This window comes from Bos javanicus, chromosome 5 (assembly GCF_032452875.1).
Source record: "Bos javanicus breed banteng chromosome 5, ARS-OSU_banteng_1.0, whole genome shotgun sequence".
Taxonomy (NCBI): Eukaryota; Metazoa; Chordata; class Mammalia; order Artiodactyla; family Bovidae; genus Bos; species Bos javanicus.
Genome location: NC_083872.1, coordinates 116784179 through 116805468, shown reverse-complemented (window position 1 = coordinate 116805468; position 21290 = coordinate 116784179). Strand labels below are relative to the sequence as shown.

Sequence of the window (21290 nt, the reverse complement as noted above, 5' to 3'; positions counted from 1 at the left end):
GGGGTGCTCTGGAGCAGGGGTGGGGATGGGGAATGAGGGTCTTGACTGCGGAGAGGTGGGCACCCTGTCAGCTCAGGATCGGGGTCCCCAGAACAGGCTATTCCGTGCGGCCTGAGGGCAGCCCCTCACCTCGTGGGCCCCCGCCCCGCCCCGGGGCTGATAGTGGGGCTTCAGCTGACTCTTGAGGCCTCCAAGTTGCAAGGCCCTGGGTCCGGCTCAGATAGGGCTCCGCTCCCCCCCACACCCCCGCCTCAGCAAGGGGACGGGAGCCCGGCGCCCTCCCTTGTCAGATGAAACCCGGGCCCAGGGCTCCCTCAGCCTGATGAAAGGGTCATTGTGTGGCGCGGGCCGCCCGCTGGTCAAGGACAAAACCAGCATTTGTCCTCCTTCCCTGGCTCGGGGTGGGGGCCTCCCCCCAGGCTGACCGGCGGGAGAGGGGGGTGGGCACAGGTGCGCGCTCTTCCCTCTCCCCATCTTCCCCATCTCCCTCACAGAGGAGCCGCTGCAGTCGCCCAGGCACCCCCTCCCAGTCTGGCCTCCCACCCAGAGCATCCACGGCTTCTGGGCCAGCCCCACGGTTGGCAGGGAGGCAGTGAGCTCTCTGGCCCTGGAGGCATACAAGCAGATGCGGGAGGGAGGCTCAGGGATGACGGGGAGAGGCCAAGCAGATGCGGGAGGGAGGCTCAGGGATGACGGGGAGAGGCCTCACCCGGAAGGAAGCCAGCACTCCTGGTCCTCCGTGCAAGGCAGCCACGTGGCGTGGCCGACCTGCTCTGTGGATGGGCTGCTGAGGCCCCCGGCAGGTCATCTCGCAGCCTCAGCAGCAGAGCACCGACCAGGCTTGGCACCCTGCCCACCGAAGCCTCGCCCAGCCTTGGGCTGGAGCAGGTGGCCTCTGAGGCGCCCGGGACCCCAGAAGAGCTCGGCCTGAGGCTGTGAGTGGAAGACACTGCAATTCTGCAGTAGCCACTGCAGCCGCAGACCCTAAAGCCTGACAGCTGCCCAGAGCAGGCCTCGGGGGACTTGGCCCTGCCCAGCAAACAGCTCCCCCGCATCAACAGAAAAAGCCCAAGTCAGCAGTCCTGGTGGTCCCAGCCCAGTGACACCTGTGGGCTTTCATCCCTTTCTGGAGCCACTTACCAAGGCCACCCCTGCTCCCGACCCTTCCCCACGTGCCTCCTGGGCCAGAGGCATTCCTTGTGCTGGAAAGCCCCAGTGCCACGCCCACTGGAGCCATGAAGGGGCCACACCCTGGTGGGAGTCTGGGTGGGGGCTGGGTTCGCCCCCCCATGGCACCTGGCAGTGTTGCCAAGGCTGCTGAGGGGTCCAGAGCCGGGACTTGGCCCTCAGTGAACCAAGCTGCAAAACAGATGAAAAATGCTTTTGAATGGGAATTCCTTCATCACCTGCTCCGTGGGCCCCTGACTGGGGACCAGGGCTTCGCATTCCGCTTCTGCGGGAGCAGGGCTCCTCGGAAAGGCTTACTCTCACATCTGGGGTCTGCTCTGAATCTGTTTCCTCCTGGCCTGCCAGAAAGGGGAGCTAGGAAAGGCCCCCCACTTGGAGAAACCTGAAGGTTAGAGCTCAGAGTAACTCTCTAGGTCATGCTCAGTGGGGCTGAGCCCAGACTGAAGCTGAATCTGCTTGACTCTTGGGCTTCCCTGGTGGCTCAGCTGGTACAGAACCTGCCTGCCAGTGCAGGGGATGCAAGAGACCCCGGTTCAAGCCCTGGGTTGGGAAGACTCCTTGGAGAAGGAAATGGCAACCCACTCCAGGACTCTTGCCTGGAAAATCCCCATGAACAAAGGAGCCTGGGGGGCTACAGCCCATGGGATTACAAAGAGCCAGACACGACTGAGCATACACACACACCTTGCCTGACTCTTAGGTTCTGTGCTGCCTCTCAAGGCGTCCTGCTCATGTAGGCTTCCTGCCTGCCACAAACTCCCCTACCCACCAATTCCCTGCCTGTAACCTCACATGAGTGGAGAAACCAGCTAACCCAGCTGGCTAGCACTGTCCGCTGACCAGGAGTCCTGAGAGTCCGAGTGAGGGCTGCCTTAGATTTGGGGCCAGCGGGGATGCTTTCCCAGTGGGTGCGGGGAACCAAGAAGGCCTGTTTCCTGCCCTGGGTCTCTCCCTGCCTTGGGGCCCCAACCTTTCTCCTCTGAGACCAGCTTGAGCAGAGAGGAGGTGGCCCTAGCTTGCCAGCTTGTGACCTCTGTTGGGTCAGCATGTGTATGGTGCCCTGTGCTATGGACTTGAGGCAGCCTTGTGGGCAACCCTGCCTCCTTCTGGACTTCAGTTTCTCCCTCCAGGTGATGGGGCTAGATACTCAGGGACCACCCCGCCCCCTCCAGCCCTCCCGCCATCAGCTGGCGGACTTCCAGCATTGCTAGCTCACTCTGCACACCAATATCGCCCATTCAGCCCCTGTGCCAGGGGAACAAGACTGGCCGCGTTGCTGTTGTTCAGTCACTCAGTCGTGTCCGACGCTTTGCGACCCCGTGGACTGCAGCACACCGCGTTTCCCTGTCCTTCGCTATCGCCTGGAGCTTGCTCAAACTCATGTCTGTTGAGTCAATGATGCCATTCAACCATCTCATCCTCTGTTGTCCCCTTCTCCTCCTGCCTGAAGTATTTCCCAGCATCAGGGTCTTTTCTAATGAATCAGCTCTTCGCATCAGGTGGCCAAAGGGCTTCAGCTTCAGCATCAGTCCTTCCAATGAATATTCAGGGTTGATTTCCTTTAGGATGGACTGGTTGGATCTCCTTGCAGTCCAAGGGAGTCTCAAGAGTCTTCACCACAGTTCGAAAGGATCAATTCTTCAGCGCCCCGCCTTCTTTATGGTCCAACTCTCACATCCATACATGACTACTGGAAAAACCATAGCTTTGACTATACTGGTCACATGCACAGCTGTAATTGGGAAGCTCACTTCCTTCTCCATCACTGAGGCAAGCCCTGTGGTACCCACAGCAGGAGCCCTAATCCATCAACAGTGATGGTAGACCAGAAGGTGACCTCTGACCTGGGTCCTAGAGAATGTGCCAGAGAGGAGAATGGTGTCTGTGGCAGCAAGATGGCTGGGAGAGGGGGGTGGGGGCCTGGGGGGCGTGGATGGCGAGGAGGTGGCCCTGATTAGAGTGGGGTGGGGCAGTGGGGGGCGAGGGCTGCGTGGAGGCAGGGCAGGGGGCCCCAGGCCCGGGGAGCTGCAGGGCAGGCGTGAACTGCTTCCTTCTGAGCTAAGGGAAGACCCTGGGTGCAGAGTGACCGGTCGGGGAGGGGAGGAGGCTGGTCCGGCCAGCCTCAGAGGGAGGGGTGCCCGGGGGAGGCGGATCGGCAGGGCTGCTGGGAGGCCAAGTGTGGGAGGGGAGCCCTGTCAGCACCCAGCCTCCGAGAGGCCAGGCCTGTGGTTGTGGGATTGACCGCTGGTCCCCCAGCGCCTAGCGCAGCACTCGGCTCTCAGCTTGTTCCCAGTACACACAGGTCGGATGGCCCAATGGCGGCTTGCGTGTCTGGGGCCCAGCAAAGCCCATAGACCTGGTCAAGGCCCCCTGCCCAGCAGGGGCAGAGGCCTCCCGGCCCCAGGTGTGTTGGCACAGGTGGCCCAGGGGGTCGCCGGGGGCTGGATGACAGCCAGGCTCCCCAGACTCCCATCTTCCCAGGGTGACTGGCAGGAGACCCGGGAGTTTCCGGGGGCTGCTGACACCCCCCTGCGGAAGCAGCCAGATCTGTCCCCTCGCTGCGCCCATCCTCCCGGGCCTGCCCTGCGTCCCCTGTCCCCGGCTGCCCCGGGTCAGCTCTGCGGCAGGCAAAGTGCTGGCTTGGCGGCCCCCACGAACCATGCCCCTGGCCCCGCCCTGGCAGGGTCCTCTCCTCTCCTGGTACCGCCGCCCCCGGGGAGTGGAGCTGGGGTCCTGCCTGCCCAGGTTCCCATGGTGACCCTCCTGAGCCTCGGGTCCATGGACTGGGCTGGGATGGCGGTGGCCTGGGGGGTGCCCAGGTCGTGTGCCCAGGGGTTGGCCGGGCCAGGAGCCCAGGGCTGGCGGTGAAGCTGGTGTCAGCCGCCTTGGGCTTGGCCACTCCCTCTGTTCCCAGGGGTTCAGAGCACACAGGGACTCTGGGTTCATCTCCCAGGGCCCAGGGGACCCCGGGGACAGTGGCCTGGAGATGCCAGCCCAGGGCTGTGTGGTCAGGCAGGGCTTCGTTCCTGGCCGCAGCTCCCGGAGGGGCTGTGTAAGGGACCGTGCCCTCCCTGCCCCCTCCCCCACCCCAACCCCTGTGGGAAAAGGAAGCCATTTCCTTCCATGTGGCTCCAAGAGCAGGCAGGGGCTGAGGGCTGATGACCCCAGTGGCTGGGGGGGTCCCCCTGGACGTCTAGCTTCTGCCCCAGCAGTGGGCATAGGAGGGAAGGCTCCCCCTGGGGCCACCCCATGCTTGCTGCTCAGCCTGGTGACTTCTGGAGACTTCTGGCGGGAGGGGTGGGGCGGGAGAAGATGGCAGGAGCTGAAGGATGCTGAAGGGATAGGCAGGGCCTGGGGCCGAGCCAGTAGTGGGGAAAAGGCTGCAAGCCCACTCTTGGCTCCCAGACCAAATCCCTTCCAGGTGGCTGGGCGGCTGGGGCCAAGGTCCTGCCCCCTCCTTTAACCCAGGGCGGGCTGCAGGAGACAGGGCTGGTGCTGAGGACCCCGGCCACCTGGGTCAAGCCCTGGGGAGCCCTGAGCTCGGGGAGGTGTCCCGAGGAGGCTGGCCCCGGAAGTTGTTCAGGGCGGTTGTTCGGGTCACTACAGCCAGGCCGCCAGGGTTGGAGCAGGTGGTGAAGGCGCTGCTCCTGGGAGGTCCTTGGCTGGGGAGGCCCCGGTGGCCCAGGACTCCTTGGAGGGAGCAGTCCAGAAAGAGGGCTGCTTTAAAGAGACGGGGGTGGCGAGGGCTGTGCAGGGGTGACTGGTCCAGAGGGGGTGCCCAGCTTTGGGGGGAGCAGAGGGCGGACCGTGGAGTGAGGGAGAGCCTGGGTGGGTGGGGCTCGCTGAGTCACTGTCACTCGGAGATGCTGAGTGGCCAGGGCAGGCCCCCGCCCACACCTGCTCCTGGAAGAGGGACCCTCCGGGACGCCGGCCTGAGGCGCCTGGATTGGGGACTGGACCTCGCCATCTGCCCATAGGGGACGGCTCGTTGTCCACTGTCCGACGGGAGCGTGCCCCCCAGACCTGCTGCTCAGACTGTGTCCAGGGTGGTCAGGAAGGCCGTGGTGCTGGCCAAGCCACTAAGCACCCAGACTCCCAGCCTGGCCACAGGCCTACGGGGCCTGCCAGCTTCCTCCCACCTGTCCCGCCCACCTGTCCGTCCATCTGTCTGTCGTGAGGTTTCAGACTGCATCCTGGTCACCCAGGCCTGCAGGTGCCCCCGCATCCAACAGGTCTGGGGCATTGGGGCCGAGCCCCGGGCTGGGGGCCTCATGCCCGCTTGGGCCTCAGATCGTGTGGGCCCTCAGGTGCCCGGGCACCTCTAGGTATCAACATCCCCACCTGCACCTCGGGGAGTGAGGAGAAAGGTCAGGGCTCAGGCCTGGGGAAGGTCTGGGCACAGCAGAGGGTGCAGGAAGCGTGGCCGTGGCCTGGGCAGACAGGAGCTGCTGAATCGCAGCCCCTAAGGCCTCCTCAGGAGCCTGGCGTCGACGCGCCCATGTTGGGCAGAGGAAGGGAGAATGGAGGAGAGACCCAGGTGGGCTTCTTGGAGGAGAGGGCATCAAGCTGGGCCTTGAATCTTGCCTGGCTGCTGGAGGAGACAGGGTGGCCGGGAGGGGCAACTGTGGCACAACGTGGCCAGAACCCCGGAGTGTCGTGAAGGGCCTACATGCCCAGCAGAGGTCCGCATGTTTCTGAGTTCGGAGGTCAATGTCCTGAGTGACCGGGTGAGGTTCGGACTTCACTGATTTGGCTGACGTGGGGGCTGGATGGATCCTCCAGCTCCTGGGCCAGGGAGGGCCTGGGAGAGCACGGGTTATGCGTGTCTGCCTCTGGTGGCTGCAGCCCCTTCCCAGGACCCCCTGCCCGCCGCCTGCTCTCTCTCAGGCTGCCCAGTTTCTCTCCAGGGTGGGGTCCCTGGATGCCAAGCCAGGAATGCCAGTTATGCGGGGAGGGCGGGGGGCCACCACCCGCCGGGGGCGCGAGGGAGTCGGCGGACGCCGTGCTCTCTTCCCCGGGAACACTGCGGGCAGCGAGCTGAGCGGGGCAGTGGCCTGGAAAGACTGCAGCCCGGGGACCCGGGCATGGGCAGCCAGCCCGCAGGAGACCCCGCCCGCGAGTGGGGGCCGTTTCCCACAGGGGACAGATGGGTAAACTGAGGCTCCCAGGGGCCAGCAAGAGTCAGGGGCTGAGCCGAACCCGAACACAGGATCCCGACTTGGAGAAGGCTCTAGGATCCAGCTGCAGGTACCTAGATGGTTGCCCAGCCCCACTGCACAGATGGGACACTGAGGCCTGGGTGTGGTGGGGGGGCCATCGGGGACCCCTCCTCCCTGCCCCCCACCACGGAGCTCCCCTCGGGGTGTCCTCTTGGAATCGCAGTCTCCCCCTCTGGAAAGGGGGCTGGTAGGGCACACCCTGAAAAGACCTGCTGCAGATGGCGTGGGACACGGGGAGGAGGCTACTTGGGAAGGATGGTCTTTTTGTCCTGTGGCCCCCTCCTCTCTTCTGGTGCAGGCCCTTTGACAGGGCAGGCAAGGGGATGCCTTAGATGGCCTGCCAGACTTCAGTAAAGCCAGCCCTCTGCACATCCCCCCCACCCCCCAATTGTCCCGGGGGTTAAAGCACTTTCTGATCCAGTAGAGGAAGAAGCCATTTGCCAGCAGAGGGCTGACTGTGCCTTACTATCAGATGAGAAAACTGAGTCTCAGAAGAGTAGCCTTGGAGCGGCCTTCCCGAAGTCTGGGGACGTCCCCAAGTCACATGCCTCCCCTCAAGCTAGCCTGGAACCCCAGCCGGGAAAGGAGATGAGCAGATTCAAGGCAGATTCAAGAGCGGGGGCGAGTGGGCTGTGTGCCCCTGGGCCTTTGCACCGGCTGCACCAGGCTCCTAGCCTGCTACTCCATTCCCTCCTGATCCCTCCTACCAAGGAAGGCTGTGGAGACCCTGCTGGTACCGAGCCCTGGGTCTGTGATGGTCTGCAGAGTGCTCCCTGACCCGGAAGACATCCTTGTCCACGTTTGACAAGCAGGAGCGCCGAGGCCACCATGCGTCCCTTACCCCGACTCTGCCCCCGGGGCCCTCCTGGGCTCCAGAACTGAGAGCCTCTTCCGGCTCATCTGTGGCTGGGAAGTTCTGGGCCAACCCCTGGCCACCCGAGGCAGAGGCTGGCGGGGACGCAGCCGTGGGTGGGCGTGGGGGCCAGGTGCCTCCCTCCCAGGTATTTGCCCGGTTACTTCCTGGACAAGTGGACCCAGGCTCGCCTCCCTGGCTGATCGCAGATAATTAGAACATTCTTCAAATATTTTGCCGGAGGATGCCCGAGAAGGAAGAATTACAAAGCGCCCGGGGCCAGGAACGTGGGCTGGAGGAGCTCTGGGCTGCTGGGCCCCCCAGGGCCAGGCCAGGCCAGGGTTGGGGGCCTGGAGGGAGGCGGGATCTGGTTCAGCTCAGCCAGCCTGTCCCTGCCTCCCAGGGAGCTGGGGGCAGGGCTGGGGTGGGGAGGGGGGTCATGTCCAAGGTCTGGCTGGGTGCCAGGCAATGTTGGGGACCCCCCCAGCTGGCGGTGGTGGATAGACCCTGCCCCACATGGCCTCAGGAAAAGCCGGAGGGGTCAGGCTTAAGAGTCTGGCTCTCTTGGGGGGCTGCGGGGGGTGGGAAGACCTCTCGGAGGAGGGTCTCTGAGGTGGGGAAGTCAGTAGGTCTGGGAGAAGGACCGGAGGGTGAAGGTGCAGAGGCAGAACACAGGGCTAGTGACCCGAGTGATAAGGGGTGTGGCAGCCTCTTGATTGACAGCACCCAGGGCCAATGAGAAACAGCCTAGCGCCGGGCTCAGGCCTTGAAGCCACGCCCAGCCGGTGCTGGAGCAGGGCAGAGGGGCAGGCCGGGTCTGGGGTGGGCATCACCAGAGGGAAGAAGGGGCCGCCTGGCTGGCGTCCTGCGGGAAAAACCTTTCTTCACTGCTCAGCTCCCCAAGACGGGTACATGTTTCCTCCCCAGGGGGACGAGAGGGGTCAGAGGTCTCCCGCGCCCGCCCCCCTAACACCCCCCCCCCCCCCGCCCCCCGCAGTAGCTCCTGGCTCCGGTGGCTCTGGGAGGAGTCTGGGATGTGGAGGCCCAGCTGGGCTCAGTCATGAGGTCTGGGTTCCGGAAAGTCCTTGGCTCCCAGCCCCCCATGGAGTGCTGCCCCAGTCCTGGGCTCAGGGGCATTCCCAAGATCCTTTGGTGGGTTCAGGGCAGGCTGAACCCCCAGCCCTGGGGTGGGGAGGAGGGCTGCATCAGGGCCGGGACTCTGTCCTGTGACGGGGCAGCCTGGGGTCCGGGCGTTTGCTCTCTGCGGAGGCATCTTTGCCCCGGGCTGTGGTTCGCGGGGTTGGTCGTCAGGCAATTTGTAGGCGAAGCAGCATGCCGAGGTGGAGGTGCCTGGCCCAGCGGCCGCCTCCATGGCCGTCGCCTTAAGGCCCCATGGACGGATCAGATGGCTTGAGGCTTCCTCTGGGCCTGAGAGGCTGTTCCGTCACGTGGGCCGGGCTGGCAGTGACACCATCTCTGTCTGGCTTTTTCAGCAGGAAGACAGGGATGCCAGTGGACCAGGGCCCAGGGGAGGGCACTTTGGGGTGGCCTCCCCCGGGAATCACAGCACCCTGCCCCGTCCGGGGGCTCGCGGTGCTAGGCCTCACGTGGAGGCAGGCGTTCACTCAGTGTGTGAAGTGCCAAGGCTCTCGTTCAGTCACTCCGTCAGTCGTGTCTGACTCTGCGACCCCGTGGACGGCAGCACGTCAGACTTCCTCGCCCGTCACTGTCACAAGCCGCTTTCTGTGGACCTGGAAGGGTGGAAGAGAAGATGGGGCGCGCCTGGGGCCCCCGGCCTGCTGAGGGTATGTCAGTGGCAGCGACCTGCTCTCTGTGTGGGGGTGGGGTCCCTGTCCCTGGGAGTCCCCAGCGGATATTCCCACGCGTCCTGCTCACTCGCAGGTCCATCCAGCATCCATGGGACCACTGAGGCTGGATGGGGCCTGGTGGGCGGGGCGGAGCGCGCTGTGGGGAGTGGGTCAGCAGGTGCGGTGGGGGGCTGCTGGCGTGGGGAGGGCCGGGGACTCGGGCCCTGCTCCCAACCTGGCAAGAGTTTGGGGGCCTCCTTCAGCAGCCCCCTGGGGAAGCCCCCCAATGTGGCCCCTGGGGACCGATGGGGGAGGATGGTTCTCCAGGTGGACAGGTGACCCTCCAACTGTCTTTGAGGGTCAAGGATGAGGCGATGAGGTACTGACCCCCTGGGACCAGGCTCCCTCCCTCCCTCCCTCCCTGAGCTCCTGGGCAGGTGGTTGGACCTTCTGGAGCTTTCAGTGTTTATTCTGAGGAATAACAACAACCGCTATTACTATCATTGTTACAACATTCGCCTCCCCACTACTCAGGGGACTCTGAGCCGAGTCCAGCACACAGCAGGCGCTCATGCCACCTTGAGTCCAGCAGCATGAAGGATTTAGGCTAGACTACTAGCCGCCGGGGTGGGTTTGGAGGGTTTTGGCTCCTGAACGCAGCAGGAGCGTCCTACACAGGGACGGGGAGGACAGGATGGTTCTAGTCCTGAGCACTGGGGAGACTCTGGCTCCCCCTAGTCGACCCCTCTTGGGTCCGCAGCACCCCTGAGGTTGTTTTACAAGGACGCCCCAAGAGCCCTGAGGCTGGGCCATGGCGGGAGAGGGGCTTGGCCTCGACAGGGGTCTTAGTGCGGCAGCGCTGGGAGGAGGCTGCCCCTCAGGGCCCGGCCCGGCTCCTCTGGGCGGAGGACAGCTAGCAGGTGGGCAGCTCTGCCTCCGGCCCCGGATGCTGGCCAGGCGCAGGCCAAGAGCAACAGGCCCTGCCTAGTGCAGTATCCCCCAACCACGTAGGGCTCCCTCCACCCCACGGTCCTCGGGGTCCCTGTGCCCACCTTTCTTATTGCCCCTGGAGCTGCTGGCGGAGCCTGCCTCCCTGTTCAGGGTTCCCAGAGGACCAGAACCCCGTGGCCACAGGCTGGCCACATCAGTGGACAGAGTCTAGGCAGAGGCAGAGGGTGGTGGGCAGGCAGGGAAGGGCCCTAATCAGAGCCTCTGAGCCTGGATTTGGGCTGTGTTGTGGCCCAGCCCAGCTCCGCCTGCAGAGGGGCCAGTTCACAGCTGCCCCCACAAGCCTGTGCTGCAGGAGGGGTGAGCGGCCTTCAAGCACACAGGAATCATCTGTAAGGTTCACGTTTTTAAAAGTACTTTCTTTCTTTATTTGGTCCACGCAGGGTCTTTCATTGTGAAACAGACCCTTTAGCTGTGGCCCGAGTGCCTAGTTGCTCTGCAGCGCGTGGGATCTCAGCTCCCTGACTGGGGATCGAACCTGTGCCCCTGCATTGCAAAGCAGATTCTTAACCACTGGACCACCAGGGATGTCCTCTAATATTCACATTTTATTTCTTAAGGGTGTTTTTTTTTTAGTTTAGTTTTTGTAAGAAAACTTGATTTTTCATTCTTGCCTTGTTCTGCCACCCCAGTAAAGTCTTGCACAGTAAGACCCCTACATATGAAGGAGTTTCGTTCTGAGAGTGTGTTCGTAAGTCCACAAAGTTGGCCCAGGTACCCAGCTAACACAATCGGCTATATAGTACTGTACCGTAATAGGTTTATGATACTTTCCACATAAACCATACGAACATAAAAAACAAACACTAAAAATAAAGACGGTTTTACTCATAGTACAGAGGGGCCTGGTGGGCTACAGTCTGTGGGGTCGCCGAGGGTCAGACACGACTGAGCGACTGACACTTGCACAGTGCCTTGATAAGTAAGTAGCACAGCACACCGGTTGGCATCCAGGGGCTGGCAGGAACGTTTACATCTTTGCAAGTTCACAACTTGAAGGTCTGTACGTCGGGGACTTGCTGTACTGCAACAGCTTACTTTTTTTATTGAGGTATAACTTACATAAAACGCAGAAATCTCAGATGGACGGTGTGATGCATGTCTACATACACGGGCAACCGTGTAACCACTGCCCAGCTCGGGACAGAGCGCATTCTAGCCCCCAGGAGGCTCCCCTGTGCACCCCTTCCCCCAGTCAGCACCTCCCACCAAGGGCAGCTCTCCTGGCTCCCGGCTCGATGCTGAGTCTTACCCGGCCTGCAGCTTCTCCTGTGTAGCAGCATTTGCGTTGCCCCTCTTTCACACAGCATGGCATCTGAGAGTCACCCGTGTAAATGGTCTTGTCCCGCGGGGTGAATACGCCATAATTTGCCTGTCATTCTCCCGGTGATAGTGGGTGGTTGTTCTCAGTTTGAGCTGGAGACCTGCATGCATGTCCTTTGGCAGACATAAGTGCTTGGTTTTCTTGGGTGTATAGACCCCACAGTGGGATTGCTGGGGAGACGGGGGAGCTGGTCCAGGAATGAACCCCTTGGTGGGTGGGTGCGGTGGCCAGTGTGGCACCCATTGGCTGCAGAACTGCTGGTTTAAGCTTTGGTCCTCTGAGAGACACAGCTGGTCTCTCCCTGGTCCCCACAAGGAGGCTGGACCCTGGGGGCTCACTGAAGAGGCTCAGTGACGGGTGCAGTCTCAGGCTGTGAGCGTTGGTTACTAATGGCTGACGCTGATGACCTCTCCCCACAGGCCAGCTACAAAGCGCCATGTTCTGCGACTCATGCGCCCCTCCAGGCAGTTCTGTGATGTACCAATGCAATTATTACTCCCCCTTTACAGATGTGGAAACTGAGGCCCAGGGATGGTTAAGAAACTTGCCTGAGGTCTCAGAGCCGGGGGAAGGCAGAGCCAGGGCTCCAGCAAAGCTGGCCAGCATTGGGAACTCACATTCCTAGCCCCTCCTCACAGCATGGCCAGGCGGGCAGCCTGGCTAAGGGCACTGCAAAAGCCCGCCCGCCCCTGGCCATTTCTCTGCTCTTCAGTCACGTGGCAGCACGCCTTCCCCCACCCCCACTGGAGCCCCTCATCCTACAGGTGGTCCCACCCACTTGGACCGCTCTGGCAGGTGAAAGATCTAATAGTTGTTCAGGGGCAGCCGCCTCCTGCGCCAGTGCTGGTCTAAGCACCCTCTGGTCTGAGACCGGATAGCCCTGTACACAGCCCCCAGTGAAGAGGCGAGGGCTTCCTGTCTGCAGGGCCTGAACCTTCCTCCTCCAAACTCCCCCCCACCAACCCATGGGACTGACCCCGGCTGGGGTGAGCGAAGTTCTGGATTTTCAGCTTTGCCCACTCCCTCTGGCATTTGCCTGTGTCCCGAGGTCCCTGGATAGCGGAGGGGATGAGCCCGGAGCAAAATTTTCCATGGGAAAAGTCAGCGACTGAAACACAAGCGCCCCGCCCTGCTTCTCTGTGCTCAGGGCCCCTCAGAGCTGCCCTGCCAGTCTCTCCCGGGGCACCTGGGCGGGCAGCCTCTTGGAGGGTGAGAGCCACCCCGCCCCCGGTGGGGCATCTCGCTTGCTAAGAGTCCCCTTAGCCTGTCCAGCACCCCCCAAACTGCCAGTTACCCCAGCATGCCGCCTGCGTCCGCCCTCCTGTCTCCTGCAGGGCACCAGCTATTTTGTGATCATGTATCTCTTCCCCTTTCCCACGCAGATGGTTTGGTTTCCTAACTCCCTGGTCTCTCACATCTGCAGCTTCCCCGCTCTTCCAGGCAGAAGGAACAGTCCTGGGGTCTGGGGGGCCAGGCCTGCTCAAGGAGGTCAGTTGCGGGAGGGGGATGGACTAGTGTCCAGACCTTGAAGGCCAGCCACGGAAGCTGTCCAGAAACCTCGATGAACTAACAAGTGACCTGGAGGATTCATTTCATTTATCTGCTTATTTAAGTATGGCCACACCGTGTGCCGTGAGGGGTCTTGGTACCCTGACCGGGAATTGAACGCGAGGCCCCTGCAGTGGAAGTGCAGAGTCAACCACTGGACCGTCAGGGAAGTCCCCCTGGAGGATTTTAAATGCGGGAAGGATGGAGGCTGGGTTGTGAGAATGAAAAGTGGGCGCGGTTTCCCACCCAGGCATCTTCTATATTCTGCTCCTGCTATGCGCTCTGCTTTGTGCGTTGGCTTCCGCAGTGGTTCAAGTGGTAAAGAATCTGCCTGCAATGCGGAAGACCCAGGTTCAGTTCCTGGGTGGGGAAGATCCCCTGGAGCAGGAAATGGCAACCTACTCCAGTATTCTTGCCTGGAAAATTCCATGGACAGAGGAGCCTAGTGGGCTACGTCCACGGGGTCACAAAGACTCGGACACGACTGAGTGATTGAGCGTGCACACGCGCTGTGCTCTGGGCCACACTGTGCTGAGCTCTGGAAGCAGAGGCCTGGCGGGGGGGGAGGGCCTTGGGCAGGTCCCCCAGTCTCTCTGAGCTCCATTCTGCACACCTGTCACATCGGGATGACAAGGCTCATCCCTCCAAGAGAGGGTTGAAACTCTGCAGAGGCCTGTGTGGTCCATGGTGGGTGCTCAGAATGGGAGTATCGAATATCTTTAGGGGGAAAAAAGTCCCCGTGTTCTAAAGGACACAGTTCTGAAATCATTTCTGAATTATCAATCGCATCTGATTTCTTATGCTTCTGGGGTGCAATGCAGCTCTCTTCTCGGAAGCCCTTGTTGTTGTTGCTCAGTCATGTCCGACTCTTTGTGACCCCATGGACGGTAGCCCGCCAGGCTCCTCTGTCCGTGGGATTCTCCAGGCAGGAATACTGGAGTGGGTTGCCATTTCCTCCTCCAGGGGATCTTCCCGACCCAGGGATCGAACCTGGGTCTCCCGCACTGGGAGGCGGGTTCTTTGTCACTGAGACACCTGGGAAGCCCTTGTCTCACCGCTAAGGCACACGCTGGCATCTGGGGGACGGCTGGGGCCCCCATCCCCATCCCCCGTCACCACCACCCCGTCGGGGGAGGCAGACAAGCGGCTACAGGCAGGGAGTCAGCCGGCCGAGGCCCCTCTCAGCCCCTTCCACACATCTCACCCACGGCCGGGATGTGCAAGTCCTGTAGCACTACAGGTAGCAATGTTTAAAATTGTGTTTAACCTGAAGTGTCCACTTCCACGGGTAGAGCATACAGTTCCGTGGCGCCTGTGCATTCACCGTGCTGTGTAGCCGCCACCTCTGTCGAGTCCGTAACTTCCCCGTCACAGCTATGAAGCGGGGACTCCCCGCTGCCCGTCCCCCAGCTGTTTCCGTCTCCACGGGTTTGCCTTTGCTCGACGTTGCTTATCGAAGGGATCCTACAACACGTGGCCTTTTGTGTCTGGCCTCTTTCACTGAGCATGATGTTTTGGAGGTTCATCCATGGAGTGTGTATCTGAACCCCATTCCTTTTTATGGCCAAATAATATTCCATTGTCGGGAGAGACCACGTCCTGTTTGTCCATTCATCCACTGATGGGCCTCTCAGCTGCTTCCTCCTTTCGGCTATTGTGACTGGTGCTGCTGAGAGCATTTGTGAACAGGTTTTTGTTTGAACACCTGGCTTCATTCTTTTGGATACACACCTAGGGGTGGAATTGCTGGGTCCTGTGGTCATTCTATATTTAACTTTTCGAGGACCATCCCAACTGCTGCCCCACCCACCAGCGATGCAGTGGGTCCCTGTTTCCCCACATCCTTGCCCACGCCTGCTGTTTTCTGTTGTCTGATCGCAGCCGTCCTGGCGGGCAGGAGGTGTCTCTTCACTGTGATTCTGATTTGCATCTCCCTGGTGATGAGCGATGTTTAGAATCTTTCCACGGGCTCGGGGGCCATTTGTCTTTCTTGGGAGAAATGTCTGAGTCCTTCGTCCATTTTCAAATTGAGCCGGCTTCTTGTTACTGAGCTGCAGGTGCTCTTTTAGACACAATCCTTGAGTATTTTTATCACTATTATTTTTTTATTTTTGCTGCCCTGGGCCTTCGTTGCTGTGTGCAGGCTTCCTCTAGTTGCAGCGAGCAGAGGTGACTGTCTAGTTGCAGTGCGTGGGCTTCTCATTTCGGCGGCTTCTCTTGTGGCTCACAGGCTTAGCTGCCCCGTGGGATGTGGGATATTCCTGGACAAGGGATTGAACCGGTGTCTCTGCACTGGCAGGCAGATTCTCAACCACTGGACCTCCAGGGAAGTCCCAATCCCTGAGTATTTCCTCATTTGTCCATTCATTCACCCACTGCACACTCATGTCGACTACACGGGGGCAGCCCCGAGGCCCCAGGGTCAGCTCACATCTGCACTGCCCTGGACACGTTTGCGGTCTTGGGTGGAGACAGGCCAGGTGTGGAAATAACGACTGTGAGGCCGGGGTGGGGGTCTGTGTCCATGAGACCAGTGTCCCCCATACTTGTCCTTGGTAACGGCCCCACGTGATGCTGAAGCTGAAGTACTTTGGCCACCTGATGCGAAGAACCGACTGATTGGAAAAGACCCTGATGCTGGGAGGGATTGGGGGCAGGAGGAGAAGGGGACGACAGAGGATGAGATGGCTGGATGCCATCACCGATGAGATGGTCATGAGTCTGAGTGAATTCCAGGAGTTGGTGATGGACAGGGAGGCCTGGCGTGCTGCAATTCATGGGATCTCAAACAGTCGGACACGACTGAGCAACTGAACTGAACTGAACTGAACGGGCGGAGGGGTTTGAGCACAGAGGGGCTTGCCCGGGGGCCTGGGAGGGAGGAAGAACTTGCAGAACAGGAAAAAGGGAGGGAGGCCAGCGTCCCAGGCAGAGGGACCAGCACCAGCAGAAGTGGCAGGGTCACTAGCGGGCAGATCCCAGGAGGCCTCTGGCTCTGGGCAAGGAACCTGGGGGCTGTGGGCTCTGAGGGGCATGATTTGGGGGTGGGGGTTGAGGGATGAGGGGAGGGGGCTCTGGGGTGGCCAGTCTGGAGGAGGGGGCCGGAGCTGCGCGGCTTCTTTCTGCCCCCAGGTCCGTCCTGTTAGACCCCATTTGTCTGAAGCCCTGCCCCTAGGCACGGGGGTTCTCACCCTTGATGGCCCAGAACCTGCTGGAAGAATCCGAGGACAGGGAATGTGCTTTCCACGTCCAGGCTCCAACCTGAGGCCTGGAGGCCAGTACCCGGCAGAGTTCCCATCCATCTCGTTTCCCCGGCTCGGTTTTCTGAGCGTCTACGGTTACTTTGGGCTGAATTCCCCAGATTCCAGCCCGCTCCCAGCCCCGCCTGCCCAGATGCTCTTCCTCCAAGCCAGCCCCGGGCATTTCTGCCCATTGTGCCCGTGGGAGACCCAGGGGGGTCCTGGCCAGATTAGCGGGTGGGGCGGGCGGGCCATGGGGATTGAGTGTCACCGGAGTGTCCTGGGCGCAGCACGTGCTGTGGGCTCAGGCCACATGGGGACTTTCCCAGCTGGCTGTGGGTGCCCAGCTGCCCTGGAAAAACACTGACTCGCTCCTGTCCAGAAAGGGGCTGGCAGGCCCTGGGCAGGAGGAGCGAGCTCACCATGCTAGGAGACCAGGGCCTGGGCAGTGGCTTCGGGGAGCCCCTCGTGGCCTCCCCACTCCCGCCTCTTGCCCTCTGGCCTGCTGTTTGGAAGTCAGACTCCATCTTAAAACCAGCTGTTGCCGTGGGCCTGTGAAAACCAGCTCCCCTCTTTCCAGCTTGCTGTCCCTTCCCTGGGTGCTTAAAGCCAAGCAGCAGGTGCAGCTTCTGTGGGAAGCAGTCAGAGGGTTCTTCAAAGAGCAGGACAGATGACCCAGTGACCCAGCAATTCCACTCCTGGGCACCTGCCCCGGAGAACGGAAAGTGAGGATTCAGACTGAACCTGCGCGTGTGTGTCCAGAGCAGGGTTATTCCTAGGAGCCAAAAGCTGGAAGCAAACCCAACATCCGTCAGTGCCAAGCAGATAAACAGCACGTGATCTCGCCAAACGGTGGAATGTTATTTAACCATGAAAAAGGAAGTTCCTGATGCAACGAGGACGAGCCTTGAGCAGGTTATACTAAGTGAGAAAACCCAGACACAAAAGGGCATGTGCTGTTTGATTCCGTCTGTATGAAATGTCCACAGGCGCAGAAAGCATAGTCTTGGCTGCCAGGGGGCTCGGGGGTGACTGCCAAGGGGTAGGGGGTGCTTTCTGGGGTGGTGACGATGCCTTGGAACTTGACAGCAGTGGTGGTTGATGAACGTTGGGGATATGCTGGATGCCACAGGACTGTAAACTGGTAGAGTTCCTGCCATGTGAATTCCACCTCCTTAAACAGACAGTCAGGCTGATGACACCCAAGCAAAGAGAGAAAGAGCCCAGAAAATGCCCGGGGTTCCTACAGGGTGCTGGGGGATTAACTCTGAGCATTTTCAGGAAGCGTCGCTCTGAGGATGACTTACCGCAGTAAAGCGCCTGCTGAGTCCGGCACATGGCTCAGTTCATGCCAGGTCCTGTCTTCTCCGCATGCACCCCGACTTCCAGAAACAAGAATAAAATAACGACGGTCACCCCCATGTGTGCAGCCTTTCTCCCCCATGCTTCTCTGGTCTGAGCTTGTGTGGTGGGAATAGGTGCTTTTACCCCACATCGAGGGTGTGAAAACTGAGGCTCAGAGGGGCAGGCTACACGTGGGCTGCAGCTGGAGTCAGGACCTGGTGGGCTTGGCCCCTGGCCTGGGTGGCCCCCTTAGCAGCCTGCCTGGCTTCGGGCCCTTGGGGGAGAGGGGAGTTGGGGTCTCCAGGTGATGGGGAAGTTGGGGTTTGCTGCTTGGGGGCAGCTGCGGACAATCCCAAGTTCATGGCCGTCAAGTGCCTGCAGAGTCTGTGTGTCTGATCCCGAGATTGAGAGAGGCGTGGTTCCTGTGTTTGGAGGACTGTCGGTTCGTCAGACTTGTGACTCTGGTCCTTCCAATCCCATTCTTGTGAATTTGAGGCTGAGGAGACTCAGGAGGTGTGTGCATGTCTTTTCAAAACAGAGTCCTGCGTGGGGGTCAGTGGGACGTGGTCCCTTGAGGGCAGGGGTCTGCGCTTCGTTCCCCAGCAGGCAGTGTGGCGAGGGAACGCGTTCGTGGCCCGAGGGGCTGGGTGGGGCGGGCACGGCGGGCGGCTCACCTCCTCGGTCCTCTCCCCTCCGCAGAGCCCTGTCATCCGTCGTGGCCCTGGGAGCCAACATCATCTGCAACAAGATTCCTGGCCTGGCCCCGCGGCAGCGCGCCATCTGTCAGAGCCGGCCCGATGCCATCATCGTGATTGGGGAGGGGGCGCAGATGGGCATCAACGAGTGCCAGTACCAGTTCCGCTTCGGGCGCTGGAACTGCTCCGCCCTCGGCGAGAAGACCGTCTTCGGGCAAGAGCTCCGAGTAGGTAAGGGCGCCTCCGGGCCCGTGGGAACCTGCCGTCTGGGCTGTGGGTGCCAGGGGCCAGGCACACCCTCGCCCTTGGGAGGCCAGGCCGGCCGCGCCCGCTCGCTTTTCTGCACCCGCTGGCTGGTTCCTCTGCCGTCCCAGTGCTGCTCTGTGCCTGCCCGGCCCTCCAGGGCTCTGGGATGAGGCAGGTGTCGATGGAAGCCAGCCCCTGTGAATGGATGCTCTGCGGTGTCCCGGGGCGGACGTGCACAGCAGGCTGGCCACGGGGTGATGTGGGGCGGCGGTTAGAGGCCCGCCCTGCAGATTGGTGGCTGCTGGTCAGTCCTGGGCGTGAGGCTCTGTCTCCCCACTTTGTCTCTGCGTCTGTGTCTGGAAATGAGCTAAGGGTAGCAGCTCCTACAGGGAGTGAGCCGGGGGCTTGATGGGAAAGGCCCCCAAGATGTGCTGTGTAAATGCCGCTGTGATTCTGAGAGCGGAAGGGGTTGTAGGCAGGGGTCAGCACGAGCAGAGGGTACAGGACACCGCAGCGGATACACGGGGCAGGGAGGCATCTGGCTGAGGGACGGCAGGGTGGGTGGGTGTGCAGGGCAGTCGGGGGAAGGAGTGGGCCTCTGGGGACACCGGCAGTGAAGGCCACCGCAGCAGCCAGGCAGGGTTTCAGGGGGCCGAGCCCCACTGTGTTTGCGTGTCCAAGCATTGGGCTCCCCGCATGGGCCAGGGGCAGGCTCCCTCGAGCCTGCTCTCCGGGGAAGGAGACGGAGGACTAAAGGGAGAAGTGCATGCGGCTTGCGGAGTCTGACCTGATTTGGAGCTGCTGTGTGACCTTTGGCCTGGCGCTCGGGGCTTCGAGCCTCAGTTTCCTCATCTGTCTGGGCCCCCCTCCCAGGGCCTCTCCCAGGGCCTGCCTGTGGGCGGGCTAAGTCACCTCAGTCATGTCCGACTCTTTGAGCACCTGTGGACTGTAGCCCTCCAGACTCCTCTGTCCATGAGGATTCTCCAGGCAAGAGTACTGGAGTGGGTTGCCATGCCCTCCTCCAGGGGATCTTCCCCATCCAGGGATCGAACCCAGGTCTCCCACACTGCAGGCAGATTCTTTACCATCTGAGCCACCGGGGAAGCCCATGAATCCTGGGGTGGGTAGCCTATCCCTTCTTCAGGGGATCTTCCCGACCCGGGGATCACACCTATAAAGTCTCCCGCATCTCTTGCGTCTCCTGCATCGGCAGGTGGGTTCTTTCCCACTAGCGCCGCCTGGGTAGGTGCAGGTGCTTAATAATCAGCTGCTGCACGGGTGAGGGTCGGGGTGGCGAGCCGGCCTGCCCCCTCCAGGAGTGTCAGAGGGCGGGGAGTGAGGACGGGGCACAGTGCCTGGCACGAAGCGCTGTGACCCCAGGCCCCCGCTGCAGGCACAAGGAGGGCCTCCAAACATGTGTGCACCGCAGGTCCCTCCCAAGGAGCCTGGGCCTGCCTGCCGAGCGGAGCCCCAGACGCCGGGACCCAGGCCAGCGCTGAGCTCGTGGGGCTGGGGGAGGCGCAGGGGAAAGCCCCAGGGGCCCCTTTGCGGTGAGCAGCCTGTGGGTGGCACCTGGCAGCGCCAGGAGGGTGAGACCGCCCCCTCCCGAGGGCCCACCACCCAAGAGCGGCTTCCCCTCTCCAGGCGCCAGGGGAGAGGGCGGGGCTGCCTCTACACCCGCCGCGGTTGGGAGGGCGTGGGCACCAGGCGTGGGCCCTGGTGCTCACTTCATGCCAGGTGCCCACTCAGCTGCCTGGCACCCCCTCCCCCGAGACCCTGGGCTCCCAGAACACGGAGGCCAAGGGAGGTGTGCGGTGGTCCGTGGCCCATCGGGGGAGCTGGGTTCAGATCGCCCCCTTCTGACAGCCCTGCCTGCCTCCCTGGGCACAGGGGACCTTGGTGGGCGTGGTCCACAGCCTGAAGACAGGTAGGAGCTTGCCCTGCATTTAGGACCTTGAGACACAGGCGGCAAGAGGGAGCTGGCCACTCTGCACCTCTCCTCAGGGTCACGCCGCGGGCAGGGAGGTTCACCAAGAGTACCCAGGAAACGCCGGCCTCCGATGCACCCTGCAAAACCGAGGAGTGGTGTTGCCCCCCAACTCCCGCCAGGGACTGGCCCACCCCCCCAACAGGGAACCCGGATCACTTTTCCTGAAAGCATCCCCTGGTGCTTCCAAGGCTCTTGGCTAACAGGTCCCAGCTGTTCCTTCTTGGAGACCAGCCCTCTGCCCACGGGGAGAGGCGCCTACCACCAAGGACCGGTCGATGCGGTGGGGGGGCGGGCGGCCCTGCCTGTGACCTTCTTCATGCCTTGAGCTCCTCTGGGATCAGGCCTCTCCGGCTCTGCTTCACCCGTTTCGCTCTCAGGAGCAGTTCAGAGGCAGACGTTAGGCAGAGATGTCCACCCACCATCCGTGTCCCTCATTTTCCCCTACTCCTGTCATCCCTGTGCATGCTCAGCCACTCAGTCATGTCTGACGTTTGGCAATAGCCCGCCAGGCTCCTCCATCCATGGGGATTCTCCAGGCAAGAATCCAGGAGTGGGTTGCCATGCCCTCCTCCAGGGGGTCTTCCAGACCCAGGCATCGAACCTGCCTCTCCCCTGCCTCCTGCCTTGGCAGGCAGATTCCTTACCACTGTGCCACCTGGGATGCCCCCTGGCACCCTCTGCCAGGCCATTCATTACCTTCGTGTGGCCAACCGACCCTCTTCCTTGGCTGGCCTCAGCTTCCACGGGCTTCCTCTTGGCTCTCCGATTGCTCCGTCCTAGAAATGGCAACCCACTCCAGTGTTCTTGCCTGGAGAATCCCATGGACGG

At 61.7% G+C, this 21290-nt stretch overlaps 1 protein-coding gene across 2 annotated transcripts in view; it reads left to right on the top strand.

Annotated features, from left to right (window-relative positions):
* WNT7B (Wnt family member 7B) overlaps nt 1-21290 on the top strand; it is a 54475-nt gene that overhangs the window by 9225 nt on the left and 23960 nt on the right. For both annotated transcript variants that reach the window (XM_061418853.1, XM_061418855.1), the window contains exon 2: nt 18231-18457. In XM_061418853.1, the coding sequence (XP_061274837.1) occupies nt 18231-18457 (227 nt within the window). The remainder of the gene's footprint in view (nt 1-18230; nt 18458-21290) is intronic.